This window comes from Copadichromis virginalis, linkage group LG3, assembly GCF_057382275.1.
Source record: "Copadichromis virginalis isolate Kocher_CV1m ecotype Utaka linkage group LG3, C_Virginalis_male_GT1.1, whole genome shotgun sequence".
In the NCBI taxonomy this organism is placed as follows: domain Eukaryota; kingdom Metazoa; phylum Chordata; class Actinopteri; order Cichliformes; family Cichlidae; genus Copadichromis; species Copadichromis virginalis.
In genome coordinates this window covers 55559230-55586815 of record NC_140620.1, presented here as the reverse complement: position 1 = coordinate 55586815, position 27586 = coordinate 55559230, and the positions used below count along the sequence as shown (strand labels likewise).

General features: G+C 37.2%; 1 protein-coding gene across 3 annotated transcripts in view; it reads right to left on the bottom strand.

Moving 5' to 3' along the window:
* sorcs2 (sortilin-related VPS10 domain containing receptor 2) overlaps positions 1 to 27586 on the bottom strand; it is a 385062-nt gene that overhangs the window by 65164 nt on the left and 292312 nt on the right. For all 3 annotated transcript variants that reach the window (XM_085451748.1, XM_085451747.1, XM_085451749.1), the window contains exons 4-7: positions 21497 to 21661; positions 16883 to 16956; positions 6598 to 6662; positions 197 to 315 (exon numbers count right to left, since the gene is read on the bottom strand). In XM_085451748.1, coding sequence (XP_085307874.1) covers positions 197 to 315; positions 6598 to 6662; positions 16883 to 16956; positions 21497 to 21661 — 423 coding nt within the window. The remainder of the gene's footprint in view (positions 1 to 196; positions 316 to 6597; positions 6663 to 16882; positions 16957 to 21496; positions 21662 to 27586) is intronic.

Sequence of the window (27586 nt, the reverse complement as noted above, 5' to 3'; positions counted from 1 at the left end):
ATGTTGAGAATATTAGGTGCTGTGGAATCTAACAAATGCATCAGACAAAATGGAGTGGATACGTGACAGGATTTAAAATTTAGTTTGAATAGAATGGCAGTAGTCTGGAATATGAGAGAAGATAAGTGACATTTATATAGCACAGTGTTTCAAAGTGTAAAATAAAAACATTCATGCACATGTATTCCTCTTTTACCTTGACAAATACGTAGTCATCCTGCACCAGCAGCGAGTTGTGATCAATTTTTCCAAGGAACTGTGCCGTCACCATTTTGTCCGAGCAGTTCTGAATGAGGCAGGTGACATACAAGTAGCCTGGAGTGACATGGACAGCAACAGGACAGGAAACAGTGACACAGTCAGGAAACAGGAAGGGATAATTACTGCTGGAAATTTTAAACAAAACACATTGGCATTCTAGAATATCTTGTTAATAATTGCAATGCATCTTTGTAATTTCTGCCCCCACACCCTTGAACAGGTCCAGGCAGATCATGGATCCTCTCTGTGCCTTGCTCTGCCTGACGTCTCTTCCTGTTAAAAGTTCTTCCTTCCCACTGTCACCAAGGGCTTGCTTACCAGATGGTTGGTTTTCACTTTTGTTGGCCCATAAAGTCCCTCAACTGGACTATTTTGAAAACACATTATAAAACTGAATAAAATATAGTGTAAAATATATTTTTTATTATGTCTCAGCTACTTAATATCTGATGTGTTTAAATGTGTTGTAAAAATAAAGTAACTTAACTTGAGTAGGTTGAATATTCACAGAGATTTATGATTATTCAAACAGCATTCACAGTAATGGTACTTATACTGTACATGGAAGCTAAATACAACTATAGCTTTTAGCTGACATAATAAAAACTGTGTAATCTATGTTAAGTAGAGAAAGTAAAAGAGAAAAGGCTCAAGAATGGGGAAAAAATAGGATAGAATACAATAGAAATAAGCATAAGCTGAAGACTGCAGCTTCTGCTTTTCTGTGGCTGGCTGTTAGAGGGAGTGGAAGAAAATGTATGAGAGGAAAAACTAGGCGAAAAGAAAAATGGAGACATCATTTTCCAGACTCTATAAGATATGACAGCTTCCCCATAGACATACAGTCGTTCTAGGATCCAAATGGCCAGGAGGGATTACCCTCACACAGGCACACAGAGAGGCTAGCGCATGGTGCAAAGCTCAACCACTATTGAATTTCAACCAGCAGCTGCATCAGCAGCATCGACTCCTGAAATGCAGCCGCTATGTTCCCCCCAAAGGTGACAAGCTGGCAATAGAGAAAATACTCACACACACACACACAACTTCACACTCTCAAGCCTGCATCCACACATGTGCGAGGTTAGCAGTTCAGATGCACTGGCTGAATCCACATTTATGGTTTGACCTTCAATTGATTACATCAGACACTTGGAAATAAGTTAAAAGTATCAGCTCAGATATAACTTAGAGCTTAACAGCATCTGAAGTGAATTAGACATTCATCAAACTGACCTTGATCTTTCAAAAATACAGGTTCTTACAGGACTCACTGAAACTTCAAATCACCATATGGCAAACAGAATCTATGCTTACTTCTCACACATGTTTAACATAAAAAAATAGATGATAGAAAATAGACTCAAAGAATTTCACACATAACTTTGGAAGTACTAACAATTACTACGACCAGATAATGAAACAAAGGGCTTCAAGCTACGTCACGGAGGGCAACTTAAACTGTGTGTCACATATATCAGTGCTGCTTCTGCCCTGCATCAGTGCCTTCTGTTTCAATTCATCCACCAACCTCCACCAAAGCTCAAGAAGAATCACTCCCTCGTTTCTGCGAGAGGCCTGGGAGCCTGAAGGTCTTGCACAGTATCTTTCCATTTCCCAAGACTGTGCGGTTCTGCACAGATATCTCAGATGTCATTCCTGGAATCTGCTGATCTGCTGGGTCACTGCTCCAAGTGTTCCAGTTACTATGTGGACCACTGTTGCCTAAACTTTCCAAATTGTCTCTCAGCCCTGGTATTTGAATTGTTTTTCATTCTTCTTGTGTTTCTTGTTCCTGATGTTGCTATCACTTGGTATCGCTACATCGAACACTACGACTGTCTTCCTCTGCTTGTCCACCACTACTATTTCTTGGTTGGTTGCCCATCACCCGTTTGTCTGTCTGTATGTGGAAGTTCCACAGAATATTACCATGGTCATTCTCAGGGCATATCTCATTTTGACTTTGTGTGTGTGTGTGTGTGTGTGTGTGTGTGTGTGTGTGTGTGTGTGTATATATATATATATATATATATACATATATATATATATACATATTATATATACTGTATATATATATATACATACACATACACACACAAAGTCAAAATGAGATATGCCCTGAGAATGACCATGGTCTCTGTATATATATATATGACAGAGAGGATGACTCTTTCTCCATGTCCTTTGCTAAACAGAATGGATATTAATCTACCTGGTTTAAAAATTCATAAAAGACAGTTTTACAGATGTCTGTGTTATAATGCACCATATCAAGTCACCTTCATTCACATGTGGTACATCCTATCTTCTTTATATTGATGTCTTTTACTACTTTTTTTCTAAAGTATTATCTTAGTAGAATAAAATCAACATACAACTACATAAAAGAAAATTCAAATCGGTTCAGCCTCAGGATGACGCAACTTCATATCGCATGACTGAGTCAATTCTTTTCATCAGCACTGTACTTTTCCTCCTCTGCTTTGTCTTTGTTCAGGAGGTGTGTGGAGTGGCTAATTTATTGAAAAGCCCAGACATTTAATCAAAGCAGCATACGGTGGAGAACTCATTAAAAAACTATTAGATTGGACTAAGTGTTCAATTCCAGCTTGTGGCACACTCATTTCTTCATGCCACTTGCTGTCCTCACATACCTGCAACCACACTCACATGGTGAAATTGGGTGGTATGACGAGGAAAACAGCAACAGGGAAACAGGGCATAGCTAAAGGGATATTATTGAGACTGTGACTATTTAAAAAATACAGAAAGCAATACATGTAATACTTGTAGAGACATGTACACATTTACAGTACTCCTAACATTACAGCGTCAATATGTGCATGAACAAGATACTCTCATGCTTTCTTGCCCTTCAATCTCCCTAATGACAAACTAATATACAAAGACACACTACCAGCTAGCATCTCTGTGCACACATGGCTCATCCATCAATCGACCACCCCATCTCCTAGGAGACTTTCCTCCCACCCCTCCAGCCCTTCTCAAACATCAGACAGCAGTCCTGGGAGCTGAGGGCAGGGCCACAGTTCCTCATCTCTCCTGTGTCCTTTTTGGTAGCATGCCACTGTTTAACCTTGGCCATGCTACGCATGACAGGGTTGGAGCAGAGGATTTGGGGGAACAGGGTGAACAGATTGGTTTAGCATGCCTGGTCGCTCCCGCCTTCCTCAACTATCTATCTGGGCACAGAAGCAAGGAGAGGAAGAGGGAGGAGAATGAGAAAGATGAGGCCATGTGCCCCAGGAAGAGCTCCCCTAACTGGGCAGTCAGCCCAGACAGACAGCCTCTCATCTTCACTATCCACAAACACAGGGAGCTTTGTTCAGCCCGACAGATTTCACAATGCAGGCAGCATCTTTCTGTGTGTGGGTTAAAAGATTGCTCGTCTCCTCCTCAAGAGGTTCAGATTTTAATGGCCATTTATAATAGGGAGGTTTATTGAGAATGGAACAGCAAATATAATAAACACATCCTTCATTGTGCCCTTCAGAGTCTGCCACTCCTATCTGACTTTGCCTGCTCAGGTTTATTTAGAGGTTATAGTTTAGAATTTAGGATTATAGTTTGGGAGACTGAGAGAAGATGAAGTCAAGATGTGAATAAAGAGTCTGAACATTTGCCACCTTCATTGACAAATGCACAATCTCAAATACACATTTCTATTACCCTCTTGGCCCTCTGTGTGGAGGTGTTCGTCTGTCACTCAGGAGATATGATAATCCAAATTCACTGGTGTGAGTATTTAGCTTATCCATTAATTCCCTACTGACCCCTCACACATAAACACTACCAACACTCCCACACCAAGGTCATTCGGTAATCTCTTCTTTTACTTGCTTTTACATTGTAGTGCTAGCGCTGCCTGGATAGGTAAAACACATTATCCTCTACCTCAAGAATTCTTAAAGAGAAGTTGATCCTCATGTCATAGTTGTAATTAATCACAATTAATAGCAATTACTTGATCAATAGCCTGGTTTCAATTACTTTTTTTTTTCAACTTAATATTTACGCTTGTAACTGACATTTATGCAATATAATGAAGTAAATGCAGAATAACCACAAAGAATGCATGCTTAAATTCAAAGAGAATTTAAATAGTTTTCTTGCATCTTTTAACACAGGTTATTTTCTGTGAAACTTTTTAAAAAACCTATATACTAATAGGTAAGTATACACCAATATATAATATATATTAGTGCTGTCAAACAATTAAAATGTTTAATCAGATTCATCACAGGGTTACAGTGGATTAATTTTGATTAATCACAATTAAATATCATTCATTTTTATTCTATATTAATCGCATTTCATTTTGCATGAGCAAACAGACTCAAGAAAAAAGGGAGAATGTACGCACTTTCATGTTGCAATCCACTTGGCAATTGTGTCAGTCAACATGTCTGAGGCAGTGTTGCCAACTCCTCAGTAAGGAAAATCGCTATTGGTTGTCCTAAAAGTCGCTAAATGACATCATAACCTAATTTGCATAATTGGTCATGCTAATATAATTGTAACCTACGCTGTTGGAGACAGAAATAACATCGTGGAAGAAACATAAAGTGAGCAAAAAACGTCCTAAATGCATTTAGAATTTATTTAGAACTACAAATTAAATTTCGTTTAACAATTATTGTTTTTTAATGTCACAATTCCAACCCTGCTCCTTTATCCGGGCTTCGACTGGCAAAAGTGACCCGAAATAGGCACTCTGGTGGAGTTACTTTATGTGTGTGTGTGTTTATAAGTAGTTTTAAACCTTGTGATCCACAAAACAGCATGAGAGTAAAAGAAGAACTGACTGCATTACAGTCAGTGCGGGAGCAGCGGCTTCGCTCATGCGCGGTTCATTTGCAGTTTGGACGCATAGGTGTGAACATCTCCTGCAGCTGGGGGAGGACTATCCTCCGCCCGTGAGCGCTTTAGCACGGGTGAGGTGCCCACGGCAGCACTGCTGCTTGTTGAGAGTAAGAGCAATACGCCCTTTCACGTTAAAAAGTCGTCATAAGTAAGTCTCCAATAACACCAGAAAAAGTCGCCAGATTTGTCGCTAGAAGCTTTTTAGAAAAAAAGTCGCTAAGGGGGTCTGAAAACCCGCCAAATATAGCGACAAAGTCGCTAAGTTGGCAACACTGGTCTGAGGTAGACTTACTGAGTCCCCGATTCTCCGTGAGTGGTTTGTCGCAAGCTTGGTGACGCGTTAGCCAAAGTCCTAGCAGCATCCCCGGCTAACGTATGCTTCACGTCAGTGTGATATTTTAAGCTGGAAGTGCTTCGGTAAAAAGAAAATTCCTTCTTGCATAATTTGCATAATACTTTATGTCGGTTGACTGTTCCGTCTTGTTATTTCTTTAATACTCAAATTTCCATTGAGAGGGCCAATGTGCGTTTATCAACATTTTAGGGATTTTGAGTCATTCTGCACTCCAGATGCGTTAATTGCGCTAAAAAAAAAGTATCACATTGACCGTGATGGCAGATGAATTTGCATTAACATGTTAATTTTCACAGCACTAATTATTTCCTTTTGGTTTTGCCTTAAGGCTATTATTAATTCTGTCCTTCCCTGAATTCAGAGTGAGTTCTCTTGTGCCTTTAGTTGGGTTCTTTGTTATTTTAACAGTTTAAAATTAGTTGTCTCTTGTGTCTTCCTTTAAGCTTTTTTTTTTTTTTTTTTTGCCTGTCCCGTTTGGCTCTTTTGCCATCAGAATTGTTGTCTAAAGGCAAAGAAAGATGCCCAACGGATTTACTTTACCGGATTTACTTCCTTTAAGCTTGACTTCATCCCCTGTGATTGTCTTGATTACTGTCACCTATGTCTCATTACCCTCCTGTTTCTAGTTAAAGTGTATATATAGTCCTGTGCTTCTCCTTAGACTTGTCTGTAGTCTTTATCTTCCTCTGTTTGCTCTTAGTTTTGCCTGTTTCCCTGCAAAGACCTTAAAGTTCTGCTTGTATTCGGATTTGGCTGTAGGCATTGCATTCAACCTAATAAAGGTTCACCTTTTTGTTTAAAATCCTGTATTTTGGTCCTCTACCCATCAGCTTGTGATAGTGCCAGTTAATGTATTTTAATAACATGCTTTTAAACCCAAGAAAGAATACACCTGGTAGCATTTCAAATTTCAAGTCTCTTTGCTGATTAGCTGTTTGCTATTAGTAGTATAAAATTGGACCAAAGCTAAACCTTGTGCTTTATTTTACCTCTAGATTTATATCAACTTATAGAAATTCTAATAAACTTTGATCTTCTCTGACCAAGTGCTAACATTATAACAAGATGAGTGGGCTAGTGGAAGATCACTGCACCTCCACTTGTATCTTGCATCTCCATGTGCACCAGATCAGGATCCACATCCACACCAGATACAGACCTGGAACACAGAAGACAATCATGTCAGATGTAGATCAGACTTCAAGCTTAAAACCACATATGACTAGTCCAAGCAACACAACAGTAAAGCACAGTCAATACAATATGTTTTTTTAATAATAACAATTTGTCACTTTAATGTTTTTAGAATTTTACTTCTATATTTCCCTTTTTTACATTTTCTAATTTTAATATTGGAGCAAGACAGAAAATATGGAGAAATAAAACATGGAACAAATGGCATGACCGCACAAATTCGCTGCATTCTGTCAAATGATGTGTGTTTTAGATGTTCACATAACATGGTGAACCCAGGAAAACGTTTTTATTCATGACTCAAACCTGTTAGGGTGGTGGATGGATGTAAATGTAGAAACATTTAAGTTTGAGTGTATCATTTTAATCTTTTAAATTCAAAATCAAAGGTTAAGAAATGCTTTCCACTGTTTTTATGGAATTACCAATGTTATATGTCTAAGTTTGCAGGGGAAGACCATCTAGAACTAAACCATTCAATCATAATTTTAGACAACTTGTACACGTTGATTTCTACGCTAATTTTATTTTAGCCAATCCAGACAAAGCCCCTCCCACTACCCTGAATTCGATAGGCAGAAAATGTATGGCTGGATGGATAATATGTTATAATGTACAGTCACTGTCCACAACCCCTTTTTTCACTGGTCAGCACTTCCTGGAAAATGCACTTATCCTAACTCATGTTAACGTAGTATACTTTAAAACCATCAAAATGTTCATATGCTCCTTTTTAAAAGCACACGGATGTATACAAAAGTGCATTTGCTCTGTCTGCCCTTCAGTGAGTGGTAAACTAAACAGTTCATCTGAGTAGAACTGCATAATGTAGTCTGTAAAATATCCCCCTGGCCAGTAAAGACACAGTGGAGATTTAAAACCTTGTTACTTTTCCTATAAAGAGATTTTACAAGCAATTAGCAGACTGTGAGGGGAAGGGGAAGCAAGGTAGGAAAAGAGTTATGAGGGGTAAGGAATATCAGTCATATTGTAGGTAAAGAGAGAGCTCATAGAGGACGCTTCAGAAAAAACACTACCCACGTGAAACAGTTTACTTAAAAAATCTTATGTATTACTTTAAATAAGTTACACATTAATAAGTAATAAATAAGTCACATTTCTTTCAGCATTAGAATAATTATCACTCACTGCTTGTTTTTCATTGCTGGGATGATACACATACGTCTCATACTCTATACATGGTGCAGGTAAAATATATATTTCTTATTAAAAACATTATTAAAAGTATTCTAAAAATTATTTGGTCGTACTAAATGCAAATGACATTTCAAAATTTTGCCAATGGTACGTTATTGTTTGTGCAATACATAAAACTTAACTTGATTGAATGGAATAAAGTGGTCATTAATAGCCAATTCAAAATCAAGTCTATTATCCAGAAAGTCTTTTCTGTTTAACAAAAACAGCTGCCAACAAATGTGGTTCATCTACAAAACCAAGTTTGCTTCTGGGCTCAGTCCAGTTACTGCTAGTCAGATGTCTATGGAATGGGTTATACACCCATCGTACAAATATAAGAGGTCACCACAATTTAAACAGTGGATGATGAAAAGCGACTGCAGAAACAAGAAGAAGAGAACTCATTATCCATCTGTTAGCCTGATATCAGAAAGAATGTTCAGCTTGTTAAGGGGCATATGAAGGAATGACTGGCAGCAGAGACTATGATGAAATGTCAGTGATGTATAGTGATTTATACCAATGACAGTTAAACTTTTCTAATAGAGCGACTGAAGTGAGCACAGCTTAGAGTAGGGGGTCCATTTCAGCTTATCACAGCGGTAAAGAGAATATAGGAGAACTACTTATGTAAGCCTTAGAATGGGACTAGGGACCAGCTATCAGCTACAAAACAGCACGTCCATATTTACCTTCAGTATGGTATTGTGTCCACTTTAACAGATTTCTTTTTAAAGACTGACTTTTACCCTGGACAGCAGAGTATCCAAGAAAGGAGGGACAGAGCGCAATAACATGGAATAACATGTCCAGAAGCAGAATCAAACCTGGATCTCTGGAGTAGCCTTTCAGCATATAGTTCACCTGTTTAATCCACTCTAATAGATTTCCATTGGCATGTACCTCAATGTAATTTATTTTGCGTTGACACTAATGCACAGCAATGCCGAAATACTCCTTTTGCCAGGTTTTAGGATGTTCCTCTTCTTGTTAGTCGCCAATCAGGCTTTAAGCAAACACTGGGCATTTGAAATGTCCTTATCAATAGCTAAATCTTTGTCTGCCTGACATTTGCAGTTTTCTTTTCTTTTCTTTTTTTTTAACTTTCTGTATTTATTTTTACTGTATATATACTTTAAGGTTCTGGACCTGATCAAGAGTCTTGCTGCTTGTTCCCATCTATTAGAAAACCCATGAGCAAACGTCCCATGTCCTCCTTGACCTATCTTGGAAACTTGCATGTTTCTTTGGATAGAAGTGTCAGCTCCAAGCATGCAATGTGAATTCAGACTGAAGGTGAATTTGCACTTTGAGAAATGTTACCCCTCGGCCATCTAGTGAATGATTTCAATGGACTGAATGGCTTTAATGGAATCTTCTACCACTGCCGTGCAGATGACACCCAGTGACACTTTTCTGTCAAGCCCAAAACCTTGACAGCCTCTTGACATTGTTGTACCCAAACTGTGGAACAGCCTTCCTCAGACTATTAAAACAGCAGATTCTGTTATTTGTTTTAAAACAACTGCTGAAAACTCATTTTTTATAGGTTAGTGTTTCCTTAATCTTTTCACCTTCATTTTTTGGCCATAGTTTGCAACCATGCATGCATGTATGTGTGTATGATGGAACAAAAGAGCATGTCTGTTTTTGTGTCTGTATGTTCAAACATGTACACTTATCTCCTGTACATATATATCTCTGTTTTGAAAAGTGCTATACAAATAAATTCTTCTTCTTCTTCTCGTTATTATTATTATTATACAAGCTGTTTTCTTCACCTATTCTTAAACATTTTACTTTTGTTTTTAGTTGTCAGCCTTGCAATGTCAGTTTAATTTCAATAAACAGCTTTTTCATTTTATTGAGAATGACAAACAAAACGTTTACAACCTAGCATCACAAAAACAAGGTCCACTGGAACACATTTAGCTAGACCAGCCTAAAGGCAGATTGATTTTAATGTGATATTTTTTGTGTGATTTATGTGCACTTGCAGGAAGACTTCTGGTCTCTGCTATTCCTGTTACAGCTGATATGACTGGCTAAATTCAGATCCCAAAACTCTAACAACATGCATTTACAGTGTGTATGTATGTAAAACCTTAGCCACATATATAAACTTTTGAATGGAGGACCACAATCTTTATGATATTAGTGGTATGGAGCTCAGTTTCCTATAATCAATAGTTATATAGAAAACAAAAACAAAACAAAACAAATCAAATAAACTAAAAAAATAAAACCACCAAAACAATTCTTGGTATTTAGTTAAACATAGACAATTCACAGGCAGTCACACAGACAGACAAAATTGCACAGGAACCATTTATTGGAAAAACAATAGTCAGTAAAGTCAGTAATTCATCCATTCCATATAGACAATTAGGACCAAGCTTTGTAAAGATCAAAGTAAAAGTTTTGTAAAGACCAACTGAAGCAATAGGCCACTGGCTATATGATGGCACTTGGCGAGGGGTATTAAGTCAAGCGGTCAGCAATTTTTGCCAGTTTAATCTGCTCTTATATTGTATGGTTAAATGGTCACTCTGTTTTCCAGGTGTTTCTGAGTAAATATTGGATGGGTAGCCAATATTTAAAGGTTAAGATTTTGGAGCCATTTTTCATGGTTTCCAAAATATGAATTTTGAAAACAAGTCCATAACTTTTAATCTTGTGCCACTATTAAGTCAAAACCAAATGTTATTCACAGAAAAACAAAAAAAATGTTTAATCCACAAGTTACAGTAAGAATTACATAATATAGCTCTCATTGCAGGGGTCTAAAACCCAGAGCCAACTCTTACTTGAGTATGTAACTTAAGTCTAAAAAAGGAAGCACTTAGGGTGTTTCTCTTCCTATATGGCACCCTTCCACAATCTCTCAATTTTTACATTGCAGAGAGGATGATTTGTGAGTTAGCACTGGTGGTATAAATCATAGTTGCTTGGGTGTGTGAACCAGCTCATTTAATATTTGCAAAGAGAGGACAGGAACTCCTTCAGAAATGCCTTTCTGACCTTTAAAAGATGGGAAAGAGGGACTCAATAGTATTTGAATGCTGCACATTTGAACTTATAATTTTACAATAATGCCTATTTTACATGAATGAGTAACATGAAGCTTAATTCAAATGGGAGAAAATGGTAAAAGAAAACAGATGAATAGAAGAATGAAAAAGGAGATAAAATATGAAGACTAGAGTTAGGAGGAGACATACTGGAAGATATATGATCGTGAAAGCTGTGAAATATTACATGTGACAATAAGAGCCATTTACTTTCTTCTGCTTTCTGTTTCTCTCTGGGATGAGATGACAGCCTTATTATAAAACACTCTGCAGTAATTTCCCACAATTTTGACCCCTGTGCATTACAACCAACGTGAGCATTGAAAGGATAGGAAACACCTGACCTCGAAAAGATTCCTATCCAAGCAGGTTTTTCAGGTTTGCTTCTGAGCAAAGTTTCTTTTTTTTTTTAAAGTATATTGCCTCACATCAGCTCTACCAATCTATTGAAGGTTGTTTACCTTGGTTAACTTTAATAGATTAATGATTGTTAAGATAGAAATCCACAGTTTTCATGCAAAATGCAATGCATAGTTGTACTTGGGATGTAAATTACCCCTCTCGTCTAAGTTGTTGCATTTGCTAAAAAGTTTGTTTTATCCCTGGTGGGAGTCATTTTCACATATTTATTAACTCTTAAAAGAAAAATCTGCTGCTCTTAGTAAATGAAACAGGATGCCTCCTTCCTGCCATCTGGAGATTTATGTATAAAAGACAATGGTGCTTTGCAGGAAAACCGAAAAATCTACCATCACAGCAACCTCTCTCTCTCTACCTCTTGGTGTGTTTGCTTGTTGCTCTGTGTATATGTGTCTGCTTACTCCACGTTACCTTAGGGGGGCAGGATCCTCCTGGGATCTCAGCCCTCGCCCTGATGTGCCTCAAGCAATCAAGCACCTGTGAATCAGCTGGCAATCAGCTGACTGCTATTTAAACTGGGACCTGACCTTCAGTCTCTGTCTGAGTGTTGTCCAACTGTCGTAGTGATTGCCTTGCCCATCTGTAAGTCTCTTTCATTATTGTTAGCACAAAGATTTCAAATGTTAGCTGTGGTTACCTGTGGAGAGTGTTTTGCATGGCTGAGAGAAGAGATTCTGTCCTGGGAACACTGGAGATCAGATGCTGGATTTTGTAAATACAAGACTTTTGAACTAAGAACTGCTGAAAGACTTTATAAATAGCACAACTCTCCTGCACTGTAAATAAAGCCACTGCAATGTCATTGATTTCATAATAAATATTAAAGCTGGTCAAATAATGCCAGTGAAAGCCATTTAAAACTATTTATATTGTTCTATGAGAGAGAGCGAGAGAGAGAGAAACACACACACACACACCTGGTCTTGCCCCCCCCCCCCCTCTCTCTCCACCACTTGGCAATGGCCAATTTTTTTTTTTATGTTTGTGTAATGTTAATCCACCAATGTTGTTGGTTGTTCAAGCTCTTTAAATGAAATTATATTATTAATGTTAGAATATAATTTTGTTGTTTTTCATTCATATTTTGTTTCATTTTCATCAAATTTAATGTTTTACAATATAAAACAGAAGAAAATTTTAAAGCATATTAATTTTCTTTGATTAAGTTGGCAAATTACTGAAAATTTTCTGAACAGAACATTTTGTGCTTGAATGCTTGATTAATTTCTGATAAATCCAGTCTGCCAGCTCAAATGTGGGTATAAAATGTGAATTCAGTTTGAAATTCCTCCTCATTTTAAAATGGGAACATGCAGAGAGCTCTTTGAAAAGGGAATAGTCTACATTGAAGCACTTTGTGATGCTGTGATGGTCTTTGAGACAAATAGAGCAAGACTTCAAGTGTTCTCACAGTGTGGTCAAGTGTGCTTTGGAGTCTGGCCCTTACAGAATGCACCAAGGAAGAGGAAGAAATGAAAGCTGACTGAAGCAGATCTCAGGCACCTTAAGACTTTAAGTAGTATAGACAGAAGGAGGACCACTGCTGCTTCAGGCAGCAAAAAAGGTAAATGTTTTTAGATCATATTATAAGAAAGTCTCCAGACTGACCATAAGCAAATGACTGAATGAACAAGGCTGAAGGGAAACTTAACTTCTAAGAAGCCATTATCTGTGCAATGTCACAAATTGCACAGATTGCAAACATCCACAAAAATTTTGATGCTAGCATAATATAATGAACAAAAAATTCTAGCAAATCACCTTGGTTCATCAAGATGTAGACTGAAATGGATTGCTCATGGGTTTATATACCAACAAGAGAATGACCCAAAACATATTTCAAAACTGTGCACAAACTATGTGAAAAAGGAATCTAGAGAACTAGAACTGTTGGACTGGCCAAGTCTAAGTCCAAACTTGAAAAATATTGAGCAGATTTGAGATTTGGTGGATTCGAAGACAGGTTGGACAAAAGTTCCATTGGGAAACTTTGTGGGACAAACCAAAAACTATTTGTTTTTGACAGATTTTTAAAATATGTATTTTCCTGTTTTTATGACAGGTGGTTATCTATCCATCCAGCACATAACAGCAGGGTGCAAGATGCTAGCAGGCAGGGCATACATGGAACGCCATAACCAAGTGATTTGGATAGTATACAGGAACACCTGTGCCAGGTATAGCAAGGATGTTCCAAAGTCAAAACGGGATTTGCATTCTCAACGACCAAGGTAAGTTTCTGTGGAACTTCCAGATACAGACGGAAAAACCGGACATGGTAGTGGTGGACAATCAGAGGAAGACAGTAATAGTGATAGATGTAGCGATACCGAATGACAGCAACATCAAGAAGAAGGAACACGAGAAGTTGGAGAAGTACTAAGGGCTCAGAGAAGAGCTCGAGAAGATGTGGAGGGCAAAGGTAACAGTGGTCCCAGTGGTAAACGGGACCCCAAGCTGGGCAAGTGGCTCCAGCAGATCCAGGAACAACTGAGATCTCTGTCTAGAAGAGCAAAGTCCTACACTGTAAAAAAAATCCTAATATAAAAGTATTTTACTGTGTATTTTACAGTTTTGTTCTGTTCTTCTAGAATATCATTAAATTTACATAAATGGACTGTGATTTCACATTTTAAATGTAAATTAACGTAAAATCACTGTAATGTAATAAAACATAATTTTCTTGTTGTCTAAATGTATCTGTCTGTACATATATGCATATTTAGATTGTTAAAATACATTCACAAATGTATCATGATTTCACAAATATTTGTCCGTTATTTGAAAGATTGAACTGTTAAATTCAAATGTAATGCTATGGAAAAATATATAAAATCATCATTGATCACAATCTTTTTCTACAGAATACAGAGTAAGTATGTATCTGTCAAGGTAAACAGGATAAGGTTCATCACAATCACCATCTTATGTTGGCATATTTAAATTATACATAAACTGATGTGGATGTCATTTCTTCTTCAACTGAAGGGCAAAATATAAAATTTAGGGAACAATTGTAATAATTCATATACTTAACGTTTTCTAATCTAGTATTTGACTTCTGTGGAGCAGCTGTAGCCCATTAGAGTTAGTTAGTGAGTTTTAAAAATGTTAGTAAGTGTAATTTTTTACGAAGCCCCATCTTCTCATTTTTATACTAATGTAACCCCCAGTTCTGCGCTTAATGAGTATTACTACTTTCAAAGAGACCTTTCTATTCTGGCGCCATAGGTTCTTATTGGATTGTGTATAATTTAAAACCTGAAATGAATGAAATTCTCATGGACTCAAACAAAGGACATGTCTTTGTGCTTGTCCTGTTAGGTCACTCTGTAGCATTTGATACTGTTGTTCACAATATTTTTCAACATAAATTTAGATTAAACTGTTAATCTCTGTTAAAATTGTTAAAGAAAATACATTCCAATGGTTTAAATTGTATGTACCTGATAGATTTTGTTCATGTAAGCTGATAGTCTTCTCCACAAAGTTTGTCATGGAGTTCCACAGGGTTCTGTGCTGGGATCCATACTTTTTTATATTATACATGCGTCCCTTAGAGAATATTATCAGAAAACACTGCATACATTTTTATTGCTACGTAGATAATACCCAGTATGATTCATTTTCGAAGCCAGATGACACAAGTCATATACTTTGGCTACTGGCATATTTTAAAGACATAAGGATGTCCCATAATTTCCTTCAAATATTCAGACAAAACTGAGGTTATTATATGTTTAATTGCATTCTGAATCTGGTTGGCATTACCATACCAGGATAAGTCATATATAATGCACATTATATGCACATTATGACTAATGTGCATATTAAACAATTATGTAGAACTTGTTTCTTTCTTCTGCACGATATCTCTGTCTTATATCTGCATTCATTATTTTTATGCTGGACTATTGTTTTTTATCGTTATCAGGTCATTCTTAAAGTTCACTAAGCCCCCAGTTAATCCAAAATGCTGTTGCCAGAGTACTGACAGGGATGATAAAGCGAGTTCATTCTTGTCCAATATTAGCTTCTCTTCAGCGGCACCCAGTTAAATCCTTCAAATAGAGCCTTCAACTTTCAGCAGGCCTCCTTCCTGTGGAACCAGCTTCCAGTTTGTTTTCATGAGACATACAGCCTCTCTACTTTTAAGAAAACTTTCCTTTTTGATAAAGCTAACAGTTAAGGCTAGACATATGACCCGTTATGTAGCTATAGGATCAAAGTCCTAAGAGACTTGATGCGATGAACTAAGCAGTTCTTCACCATTCAGCTCTCACTCTCCCCACATATTTATATACCAGTGGAGCCATATAACTACTTTTTAACTTTTTTTGATAGATAACCTGGCATTCCCTGAGCCCTGGCTCTGCCAGAGGTTGTCCTTTCTACAACTGCAAACTTGTCTAGGGGTTGCTTGATTGTTGAGGTTTTCTCCAGAATAATGTAGGCTTCTTACCTTACAATGTGACTGTTATTGTGATTTGGTACTAAATTGAACTTAAGTGAACTGAAATAACCTTAAGCAGTTCAAATTTTCTTTTCGTCTGTGTTTATTATAGCCTTCAACACCCATCTCAAAGTAAATTCAAAATAAAGTCCTTGTACTTGTATTTTCATTCCTCTCTTCCTTAACTTATCGGGATCCTTGCAAAACACTGACATATGTTCAAGAACCAGTATTAATCATCTTTGCATAAAGAAACAGAAAATTTTCTGTTTGGTTGCAACCTTAATTCTCACAGTTTCTAAAACTATATATCAGTGAAGAAGTTATCAGAGGCCTGTAGAGCAAACCTAGAGACTGAGTCAGGCAAGTGTGGTACTGTCAGGTTTATCCTTTGGTTTTCAGGGTAAACACAAAGGTTATCTTCTTAATGGGTACACCGCCATGGTAAGATATGCTGCAGGCCTAATATGCTCTGGTGCATGTTATCCTTTAGAAAAGACACGAACATGTACAAAACCACAACATAATTACCAATCAGTTCTTTCCAACAAAATCCCTAGAACTTCAGTATTTAGGTAGTAGAAAGGAGTGTAGTTCTAGAGATAGTATTTGTCTTTATCTGACAAGCATCAATAAGAAATGGAGATTCTTAGGGAACAACGGCATTCCCTTCTTTTTAAATCACACATTCTTATGTACCAACTTGCAGATGTATTATCTGTTTAACATCTTTCAATATTTTTAATATAGTCTCTTCATTTGTAAATTATACTGCTTTGCTGCAAGTAGACTAGTCCGTGTCTATGATTAATCAAATTGCACAGTTTTATGTGACCAGACTCATAAAAAGAAGAATCTGGGTTGACTGATCCACCTTCAGTTACTGATGTTGCTGTTGTTTGAATAAGTGACTCGAAATAAGAAAAAGATATCCTGGGTATCATGAACTTGCTTAGTAATGCTGGCCCCAGCTGTGATACAAACACAGCTGCATTCTTGGCATCTTATCCATCAAATGTTATAAAATTAAGTTAGACTGACCAGAAAACTCTGTCCTTTGTCACTCTCTCCTGCAGTAATGTCCACTTGCGGCCCAGATCTGCTGAAGCAAAGAGCTGGACAAAAAAAACAAAAACCCCACACAATTAGACAGAAAAAAGCACAATTTCCATGTAGCATAATGTATCTCCAGATTATTGCCAGCTGTTTATTTTACAATGGAGGTCACTATAGAAAATTATTCATCCAATCAATTTACTACATTTCATACATTAAAACTGAGCTCACATATTAATCATAACAGGTTTGGCAGCCGTGTGTGTCAGCGTGACAAGGTGTGTGCATTGAGTGTGTATTAGCTGACACACACACACACAAACAACACTTGCACCTTCTCATTCTGCTCAGCTCCTGCCTATCTCACTCATGGTCATCGGAAAATAAATGTAATCAGTGACAACAAGCTAATCCTAAAGCACATTCTTTTGTCGCTGTGAAAAAGAGAAATGAAGGTTGACCTTGATGTAAATATGTGTCTGCCCTCACAAACCGTAATTTGAAAATGATCCTCACATCATTCTCCAGCTAAATGATTTTTTTTGTTCTGTTTGAATGGATTCCTCATTTCCATCTGCAGCCTGCCCATATGGAACAGATTAAAACCTAATTGAATTTCTTGCTTAATTATGTGTAAATTATTGAAGTGGAGGAGGAGTTGAGCCAATTCAAGCTTATTAACTATTCAAACTTATGTCTCACCTACTTAAATATCTTGAGCTTCATTTCCATTTTGGTTTTCAGGGTCTTTTTATTTAAGCCCAAACACCACTTTTTACATTGGGTTTTAATTACTTAATTAAATGTACAGCACTTTGTGTCAGCTGTGGTTGTTTTAAAGTGCTTTATAAATAAAGTTGATGATGATGATGATGATGTTAATTCAGTCGGTGCAAAAAATAAGGACTTTGATGAATACAAGTAGTTGTTTGGTGGTTTGTGCAACAAAACAAAATGAAATTACATTTTGTTGATCTTGATAGATTGTTAAAGTGTTAATTTATTAGTTTTTAAAAAGGTATTATCCAAAAAAATGAATTCATAATATACAGATAAGTACAAAGACTGTGGCAGATAAACTAAACTAAACCATACTGATACCATATGAAAACAAACTGCCCTTTAATTCAATATTTTTAGTGTATGATTGGTGAATTACCCAGGTGTGGTGGTAGACAACAACGTGAAATATAGCTGCGCTGTCTCCAAAAGTACCTGGATGATTACCTGGATGAATACCTTACCTGTATGATTGAGTATGCATCAAGACATAGCTGTGCTGTTTCCACATAGGCGACTATAGTCAGCTAACATAATAACATAAAATAAAATACTTTGCTCTCTACGACAAAAATATCGCTATCTGCACTTTGGGCTTCCGACCTTTGTATATCACTGCCAGATCAGATATACTACCTTTGCACTACCTTTGTGTTATCACCATATCAGCTGTTAACATTAGCTTTGCTCAGAATTGGCCATTCCACATGTGTCCCAAGTGATACATCTTTAAATTCCTTGGCTCTGCTTTGATCCCCTAACTAAAGCTACTGCTATAAAACAGTCAAATGCAGTGAGATGAACATCTCTCATTGCTTATTAATAAATCTGTTGATTGAGTGTTTCTAACCTACATGAGAAAGCAGCATTTTTGACCAACACTATTTTCATCTTGCAGGTTCTCTACACTGCTGCAGGCTTGAATGTCTTATCCACTGAATCATCTCATCTCTCGGCAAAAAGACATAAGTAATTCATTGGACAGCAATACGATGCCCTGGCTTTCGTGTTGGCTCAGACTGGAGTGACATGTTACAACTATGAAAGCAATTAACTTAAGCAGGATTAAAAACAACATAAAAAGCCATGCAGCTGAATTATTATGTGCTCTACAAGTGTGCATTGACGGTCATTAACCAGCACCTCAGGATCCTCCATCATAGTTTAATTGTTTCTGTCTACTGTTAGTGCTTTTAATGATAGTGAAACTAAAAAAATATATAATGAAAAGGTTTTACATAAAATCGATATTAATCTATATTAATTGCACATGAAGTGAAATGTTTGTCTTTATATGCCTGTTTTGTTTTAATTTGGGTGATTATGGGTTTTGCTGTTCAAAATTAAAAAGTATGTGAGATAATGGATTATCTCGACTTAATATTTCCTTCTAAATTTGAGTAAATTATGTGTGTATCTCAGTCTAGTCGAGTGCAAGCAACTACATTCGAGGCTGCTGACTTGACAATTGTCCAGATGACCTTCACTGGGCAATCCACAAGGACAGTAAGCCCCATAAGGTCATTGCTGAATGTCTAGTCATTCGCTGAGTGCTGCATAGAATGTATGGAAAATTGGAACGCTTTGAAAGGATGAGTGGGGTAGGGAGAGGTGGACAAGAAACAGGGATAACTGCAGCCATTAGATGTTTGCTGAGAAAAGTCAGTGCAAGATCTGACAGCAACGTAATAAATATACATATTTAAACTTTTACCTTAAAAATAAAATTTAAAGCAAAAGTTTTACATTCAGATTTCTATATACAAATAGATTTGTGGGTTATTTATAATTAAAAACATTGTTTTATGATATACGTTTTTATTTCTTCTTAGAACTTGCCAAAGGGTTTCCAACTAGAAGCCAAGTGTGACTACACTACAGAGGTGTGGACTCGAGTCACATGACTTGGACTCGAGTCAGACTCGAGTCATTAATTTTATGACTTTAGACTTGACTTGAAAAAATGTTCTAAGACTTGTGACTTGACTTGGACTTTTACACCAATGACCTGGGACTTGAATTGGACTTGAACCGGTTTACTTGAAAAGACTTGATATTTCACCCCAAATATAAAATTTAACATGCATATTATATAGAGATTGAAAATGTGACGTCATTCAGGGGTAAACCGCAAAGGATTCTGGGAACTCGTGGCAAGCGGTACTAGCGCACGCAGGCTTTCAATTAAAATCAGTTACACAGCGATAAAAAGAAACACAAAAAATGGCAAGAAGCTGTTGTATTATTAACTGCAATAGCCGGTCGCATGACAGCCACGGGAAGCCGACGGGTAAAGAGATCGGTTGTTATCGGATTACGTCGTTGAAAAGAAATTGTTCGAGCCATGTTTCCGAAGTAACAAAGACGTGACGGATGGCCTGGATTGCAGCCATTCAAAGACCAGATATAACGTCCCAGAACACTCCAGCTCACAGGTTAGTCTGCTCCAAGCATTTACACGAAGGCAAGTCTTCTGTTGTAGTTAATACGTCATTTTCATAACATAATTGGTGATATAGGTTACAAGCAAGTCTGGCGCTGAACAGAAATTGTCCCGCTATGCTCCTTTATTTATTGTGCATAAACAGTGAATTGTCCTGACACAATATTGCGTTTCGCCTCTGTTATTATGGTACATTGACAAAAATACATACTTTTATTCACAGGATAAAACAGGTTTTTTGTATCACTAATTGCCCAGTACGATTACAGCATACAATATTGTTGTCACTGCTACATTTCTGTGATGGGTACCAGAAATTATTTCCACTACTAATTAATTACCCTTGAGCTCAAAGGTCCTATTAATAAACGGTTAAGGAATGTGTATTTATGAAGACAATTTGTGAGACTGGTAAACTTATGATACGTACGATGGTCTTTCGTTCTACACGGTGCATTTCAAGGTCCTGTACCCATCCGGCGGTAAACTGTACCTGGGCTTGTTGCAGTGACCTGAAGTTACTAAACTTCATGAGTGTGTGTACTCACTCCAAGAACCGTATGATTATAAATATGCATATAAATATGCTACGATGAGATAGCTGACTTCATCTAACTAGCAAATGTTGTCCAGGCTACGTTGGTGATACAGTTTTTTTTAATGTGTATGATATTTTTGTCATGCGATTTTAAAGCCGTCCTACAACCGCATCCAAGAATAACATGCAGCTTATCTCAGAACTGTCGGTGAAAATTATTCTTGGAGCTAGGTTTAATTGAGCTGCATTTTAAAGAGGTGCAATTTCACAATTTGTGTATATTTTCTAAGTTCACTATTTTGTCATGTGTTGAGAAAAACACAGATTTTAAAATTACATGGTCTAATATTTACATTTAACATATAACTGCAACATGCTTTTTTCATTTTTTTTTTAAAGACTCGAAAGGACTTGAAATTCAAAGTTTCAGACTTGTGACTTGACTCGGACTTTTACACCAGTGACTTGAGACTCGACTCTGACTTGCCTGACATTACTTGAGACTTGACTTGAGACTTGAGGATAAAGACTTGAGACTTACTTGAGACTTGCAAAACAATGACTTGGTCCCACCTCTGCTACACTATATCGTCACTGTGTTTGGATATGGTTATTGTTTAATTCATTTCACTTTAATTCAAGAATTACAGAACAGCATTACTGTGGTATGAAAAAACAACATATGACGTTTTTTTTCTGAGTTTAGTCGTAAATCTTGAGATATAATGCGCTGCTGCACGACAAAAGATTTGGTAACGTAACACCAACGATAACTCCTTGTGCATTTATTTCAGCTACAGAATCAAAAGTTTCTTTTATGTTTGTGTCTACAACCCACCCTGCCCTCCTTGCAATAGGCCAGCAGCTTGTCTTCTTCCTTGGGGTGGAAGATGAGCGTGTCAGGTGTGAAGTCGATGGACTGCCGCTGGAAGGAGGAACCTTCATCTGTGCTGATAAACAGCATTTGATCTCGTTCATTTATAGAGGAACCCACCAGAATTACCTGTAAGAGATGATAGAGAGAACAGCGAAGAAGAAAAGAAAGAAAAAGAAGAAAAAAGAAGGTCACAGGTGATACGGTCCAAAGCATCCTGCAACATATTTGGTGCTAAGTCAGCAGTCTGTTGAAAATATCCTCCTCATATCAGTACTTGTCCATGTTAATTCACCTGCATGCACTGAAAACCTGATAAATATGAATGCATTCACTTCCATGCATGCACATTCATTCAAGGCCATCCTCTGGAACAGAAAAACTTTCCATCAACCTTACAGGCGGCTTAAACCATGGCAACACTATTGATTATCTATTCAGACTTTTATAGCTCATAAAGTGAAAACATTAAATACAGGGGACACCAGGAACTGCCAACCCACCAATCACAATTATGTCCCAGACACTTGCAATAAGTGTCTCAATAGGGGAAATCGATAGGAACTAATGAACCAGTCATGTTCATTAACAGTGCGTGAGAGGTGGGAAGCTATCCCATGAGGGTTTTTGGTTGTTTACAGCAACTCCTTATAAAAAGTGTCCTCAGTCAGAGAAATGCAATAAAGTAACTAGCTGTATTGTTACTTAACAAATGCTTCAGCAAAGATTAATGGATGCAAACTAGAGATATAATTTTAATGAAAGGGATATTCAACATGTAATGGCTATTTAAAAAAATAAGTATTATGTGTGGGCAGAAACAATTGAGCAAACAAATAAATCAACTCATAGGAAATTGTCAAGGTACTTCCAATGCTTTTAATTCTTATTTTAAGACTGCATGCTTTTGTCCACGTACAAAGAAAGAAAAAAATCCCTTTTTAATGCCTATATTCCTCCTTCACTTCCAAAATAACCTTAATATTCAACCTTGCCGAAAGCAATTTGTATTCAATGGTATATTTAATAGTGTTTTCAAAGGTTACAGTAGCTCCTTCTAGAGGGAGTTCAGTACTTTAGTATTAGAAAAGAAAAGCTTCATATTTGTATGCTTATACTTGGGTAAATTTATTACACAAACCTGTAATAAATGCCTCTTACACAGCATGTTTGGCTCATCAAAGCGGGGAAAGCACAGTTTTAATAATGTTCACTTCAGTGTCCCAGTAGGCCAAGAAACTTATGGGTTATCTGCCTGATCTGGATTTCTTTCAGGGCCTTGTGTTACAGAAGATACTTTTAGTAATTTTTGAATAACCAGTCCATCGATCTCTTTGGTCAAAAATCAGTCACACCTGCTGGAGAGCATCCACACACTTGATGCTTTGACAACTAGACCTAAACTCAGAAATCGAATGGTTCCTTTAAATCGCCAGAAAACAAAAAACAGCAGGAAGGATGGGTTTTTTTCAGCAGGAAGCCAAAAAACCCCCAAAAAGATCAAATAAAATAAAAAAGTATACTGTACAAGTTTAAAGCTCTTTAGGGCAGTGATTACACAAAATCTTGAGAGAGTACTTGAGAGATTTCTGTCTCCCTATCAAAGCAGGTAGGGAATAACCTGGAAATTTCAGGTTACATATTTGCTTCTAGAAGAGCATTGCTCATGTTCACAGAAATCTACTCCAGTAGTATTTCCTCTTTGTCCTTGCTGTCGATCTTTTCTTTTATTATCCTTTAATCCAACCTCTGTTTTGTTTTTATCTAAAGAAACACAAAGCTGGTGTAAAACCAGTGGCTATGTCCATCTTTTATACTGTCCGTTTCTAGAAAAAGAAAAAAAATCATTACTACTTTTATAGCTAAACTAACACTGTGCTATTTTATTTTTTGTCCATATTTAATGTGTTCAGTGATTTGTATTATGTATGCCTATTTTCTGAACACATTTCTGGCAAATCTTCACCTGTCATTTCTTTTTATAGTCATCAGAACAGCTTCAATATCACAAAAGCCCTTACCCTAAACCTATAACTTCTTGATGCATGCTCAACTTTTCTCCCACAAAAACGCTAGGTCCGGATGAACAGAATCAACTTTTGGAGACTAAACCTATAACCATAACCTAATTGTAAACCTGACGCTAAAACTTGAGGGGACTGAGATTTTGGTCCCCTTCAGGGCTGTTGGTCCCCAGAAAAATGTCTAAACAGGTACACACGCACACACACACAACCCCTATTAGGATTCTCATCATGACTTCAATTAAGGAGTGTGTGTAGAATAACACATCTTTCTGGGTTGATACTTGAGAACTGTGTGTGAGTTGGGTGTAACTTCCGTTAGCACCACAGTCAATTAAAAGCTTGGTGTTTGTTTTGCAGGCAGAGCATGGTCAACAAGGAAGAGGAGTAGAATGATGATGTTAGAACAGCAGGAAAGAAGACTTTATTTCTTATAATACAGTTAATTTAGAAAATGTCAGCTGGGATTTGCTCAGTGTATTTGTTGTTTACAGCTAAAAAGCTCCACTGAAAAGCTCAAGTTCACCCTGTGGATGTAGGAAGTCAGCAAACAATTACTATCCTTAATTTCTACCAAAATGACCACTCCCAATCTCATATTTACATGTGTTTACAAAGTCTTTTGGCTTCTATGGTATAAAGCCTGATGACAGCTGTTTTGGCACACACTTTTGCCTCATGTCCCTGTGGGGCAGGTCCATCAATCGGTCAGCCCTCCTGTGCCAACATGTCATCATTTAAAGGATATCACTCGGTTTAACCTAGTTAAGCTAAGACAAACACTGAACATCCTCAGGACACACACGTACACAGTCCCACCTCACATATAGACATCATATCAACAAATGGAGACAAATGAGATGACAAATGCTTGAAAAAGAAGCATAAAGGTGCACCGGATCTTATGAATATGATTGTGTCAGTTGGTGAAGTTGCATAATCTCACCCAAAACAACCTGAAACTCGCTACTCAGAGGTACTGAGTACTATAAGCTTAGCAAAAAACAAAAAAAAGTTACAAATAAATAAACAATAAAAATCTGTACTACCACAAAGGTCATGCTCTTGATGTGTTTGCATTTGTAACTAGATTTCTGTAGTTTTAGCAACAGTGAAACACAGATCATCATGCAACGAAGCTAAACACAATTATACTTTTAGATAGTATTTTTAATTATTCGTTTTTTATGAAATGCTTTTCATTCAGTCTTTAAATTTGTTTGCTTGCTTTGTCACAATGTCCACTACTAAGCCTATGGAAGCTTTTGACTAACCTTGATGCCATCAGATTATCTTTTTTTTTGTCATCAGAGATTTAAATGAAAACACACTGTTTAACTGAAAGTATCTGTTTGCACAGGAGGTGTGGGCTGTTAGTAGTCAGGCTGAGGAGGGGAAATGCTGCTCAATTGCATCATGGGACTAGAAACAGAATGAGAGCGTTTTTGAAATCTAGTAGGAGACACACACAGCGCTTTGAGTGCTCAGACAGAGTAGAAAAGCGCTATATAAGAACAAGTCCATTTACCATTACCATTTACACACTGAGGACTCCAAGTTGAGATATTTCTAAGCTTAAAGTGTATTACTAAATCACTTGAGAAATCTTTGCAGTTCCATTTGATTGTACTGGTCTTTTTGAGACCTTAGGTGAAAGGAGTTTAAAATTAAATTCAAAACCTTAGCCAAAAAAATAAACCTTTTCTATTCTATGCACTATTGTGAGTTGTGCATTTTATGTGGTACTTAAACGTCTTGTAACCCCTCCATATTCATGCATTGTTCCCTTATTGGGTTTCAACCTGGGAAACTCAAAATGGGACAAAATTGCTAAAACGAATCTTAAAATTGTTTTATCTTTTATTATTCACCACAGAAACCACAGAAAATAATGTAGGAGTTTGTAAAAGATGAGTGTGCCACTGATGCACTCATCCTCATGGCGCAGTAACCTGACTTACCAACAAGTGGCAGTCTTGTCAAACTGTAGGCTCGGAGGAATGCCTTCAAATCTTTACAGAGTTGAAACTGAGCTTGACTAACCAACTGACAGATAAGAAGGTGAACTTTTCAGTGAGGCTTCAAAAAAATGGGATCGGGGGAGGGCAGACAGACAATTCCTTTCGCACAAGTTATGATCCTCCACAATCAAAGGACTTTGATACATTCTTCCTTCATAACGATTTCCTCCGAGTAATAGCTCAAGCTTAGCAAAGCAAAGCACAGTGCTCCTATTGTGCATGGCAGATAAAAGCAGACTCTAAACTTCCTGTGTCTGCTGTGGAGACTTCTGGGGTGTGACACATTAAGGGGACTTATAGGAACAAAACTCAGCTCTTTTTAATCTGCAAAACGGCTTACGTAATCTATGCGATGTTTGATAATCTTTCGATCACAGTTGCTCAGATTATAGAGCTGATACTCTCTGATGTGTGTCAACAATGATCAGTTCCTGCTGTCAATTATAAAGCAGCACAATCTTCTTGGCAGCTTAAAACAGCTTATAAAAGAGTGCTGGTGTGCAGTTGGAACATGAACAACATGAAGGTCTATGCCCAGAGAAGAATGAGAATGTGCATTTGTTTTGCATGACACATCTTTGAACAGCTGAAGGGTTTTATGGCTGCAGGCTGATATGGCTGATGAAAACCTCAAGTCTTGAGAATGGAGAAAGCTTTTGCACGATACAAGCACACCGGCACAAATGCACACCTATGCAAATGAATTGTGTACTTACTGTACATGTGCACAGAAAAATGAGAGAAGTCGATGAAGGATACCGTTTGAATTGTTATTTTGCAAATATTATTTGTGAAAGTAATAAATCAATGAAGAACTCCACGCCATGTTCAAGGTAATTATCTCAAAAATAGCTTTCAGTAGTCTTGTTATCCTTATATTCAGCCTGCTATCTATAATTCACAATACATTTTTGTTTCTCGTAACTTTGTTATGAACTCGTAGGAAAGATTCAATGGCCTGCCATGTAGCCATGTTTTGGAAAACTGTAAGTGAACCTTCCCAGATTTCAGCAATGAGTGACAGACAGATATAAAAGAAGATAAACCTAATTAGTTAGGACCTAGTCGTATAAATCAGAATGTTTCTTTGTTATTGACATCTGGGTCAACACACATAAACATACCCATACACAGGCATACTAGTGCAGTTCCTGGTACAGTTCCTTTCCACTCAATTACATATATAAATTGCTTGAGTTCTAGCTTCCACTGGGAGAGAGGGCCCCATGTGACCACAGCTTACTGAGCCATGGTCTGTTAGGAAGACCTGGGAGGGGAACGCAGCATGGGAGGCAAGAGGATATCACCAGACAGCATAACAAGTTTCAGAAGATGCTCAGTTAGTCCCTCCCTTTAGTCTTGTTGTGGTTATTAAACTAAACAAGGATGGATGGAAGTTTTGATCAGACAACCACCTTTTATTTATGACATGAGTCTCCCTCGTGCCCTACCTGAAGTACTGCACATCTCTGTTGTACCATCTTAGTTTAAGATTTGTTTGCAGTGTATTTCAGGATTGTTTCATATCACCAATGAAACAAATCCTCTTCAGGTAGTTCTTGTCATATCAAAATATAGTCATGCTATTTGGACAGAGTGTGAAATCAAGGTCATCTTGCTGAAGTGGTTTGCATAAGGACCAAACAGCCATTTCATTTGAATGAATTAGCAGGGCATATAGTGCCTGAATACCTATAATAATGTTCTTTTTGTGGAGGATTAGGACAAAGAATATGAGAGGCTCATTTTAAAGCCTAGAGTAGTTTGAAAGTTTGAGAGTATTGTATGTCTGTTTGATCATTTCGAACATTTTTAACTTTCTAGAAGACTGAAAAAGCAATGTTACCTTAAAAAACTGTTTTTGACTCCAATCTCAGTAACTCAGCAACAAGCTATGAAATGACCTTGAGTTGAGACTGTTTTGCCCGAGGTCAAGATTGTAGCATCAAACTCCACTTCTGTCTAAACCCAATAACAACTATGACATTTCTTATTGAGTTAGAGGAGCA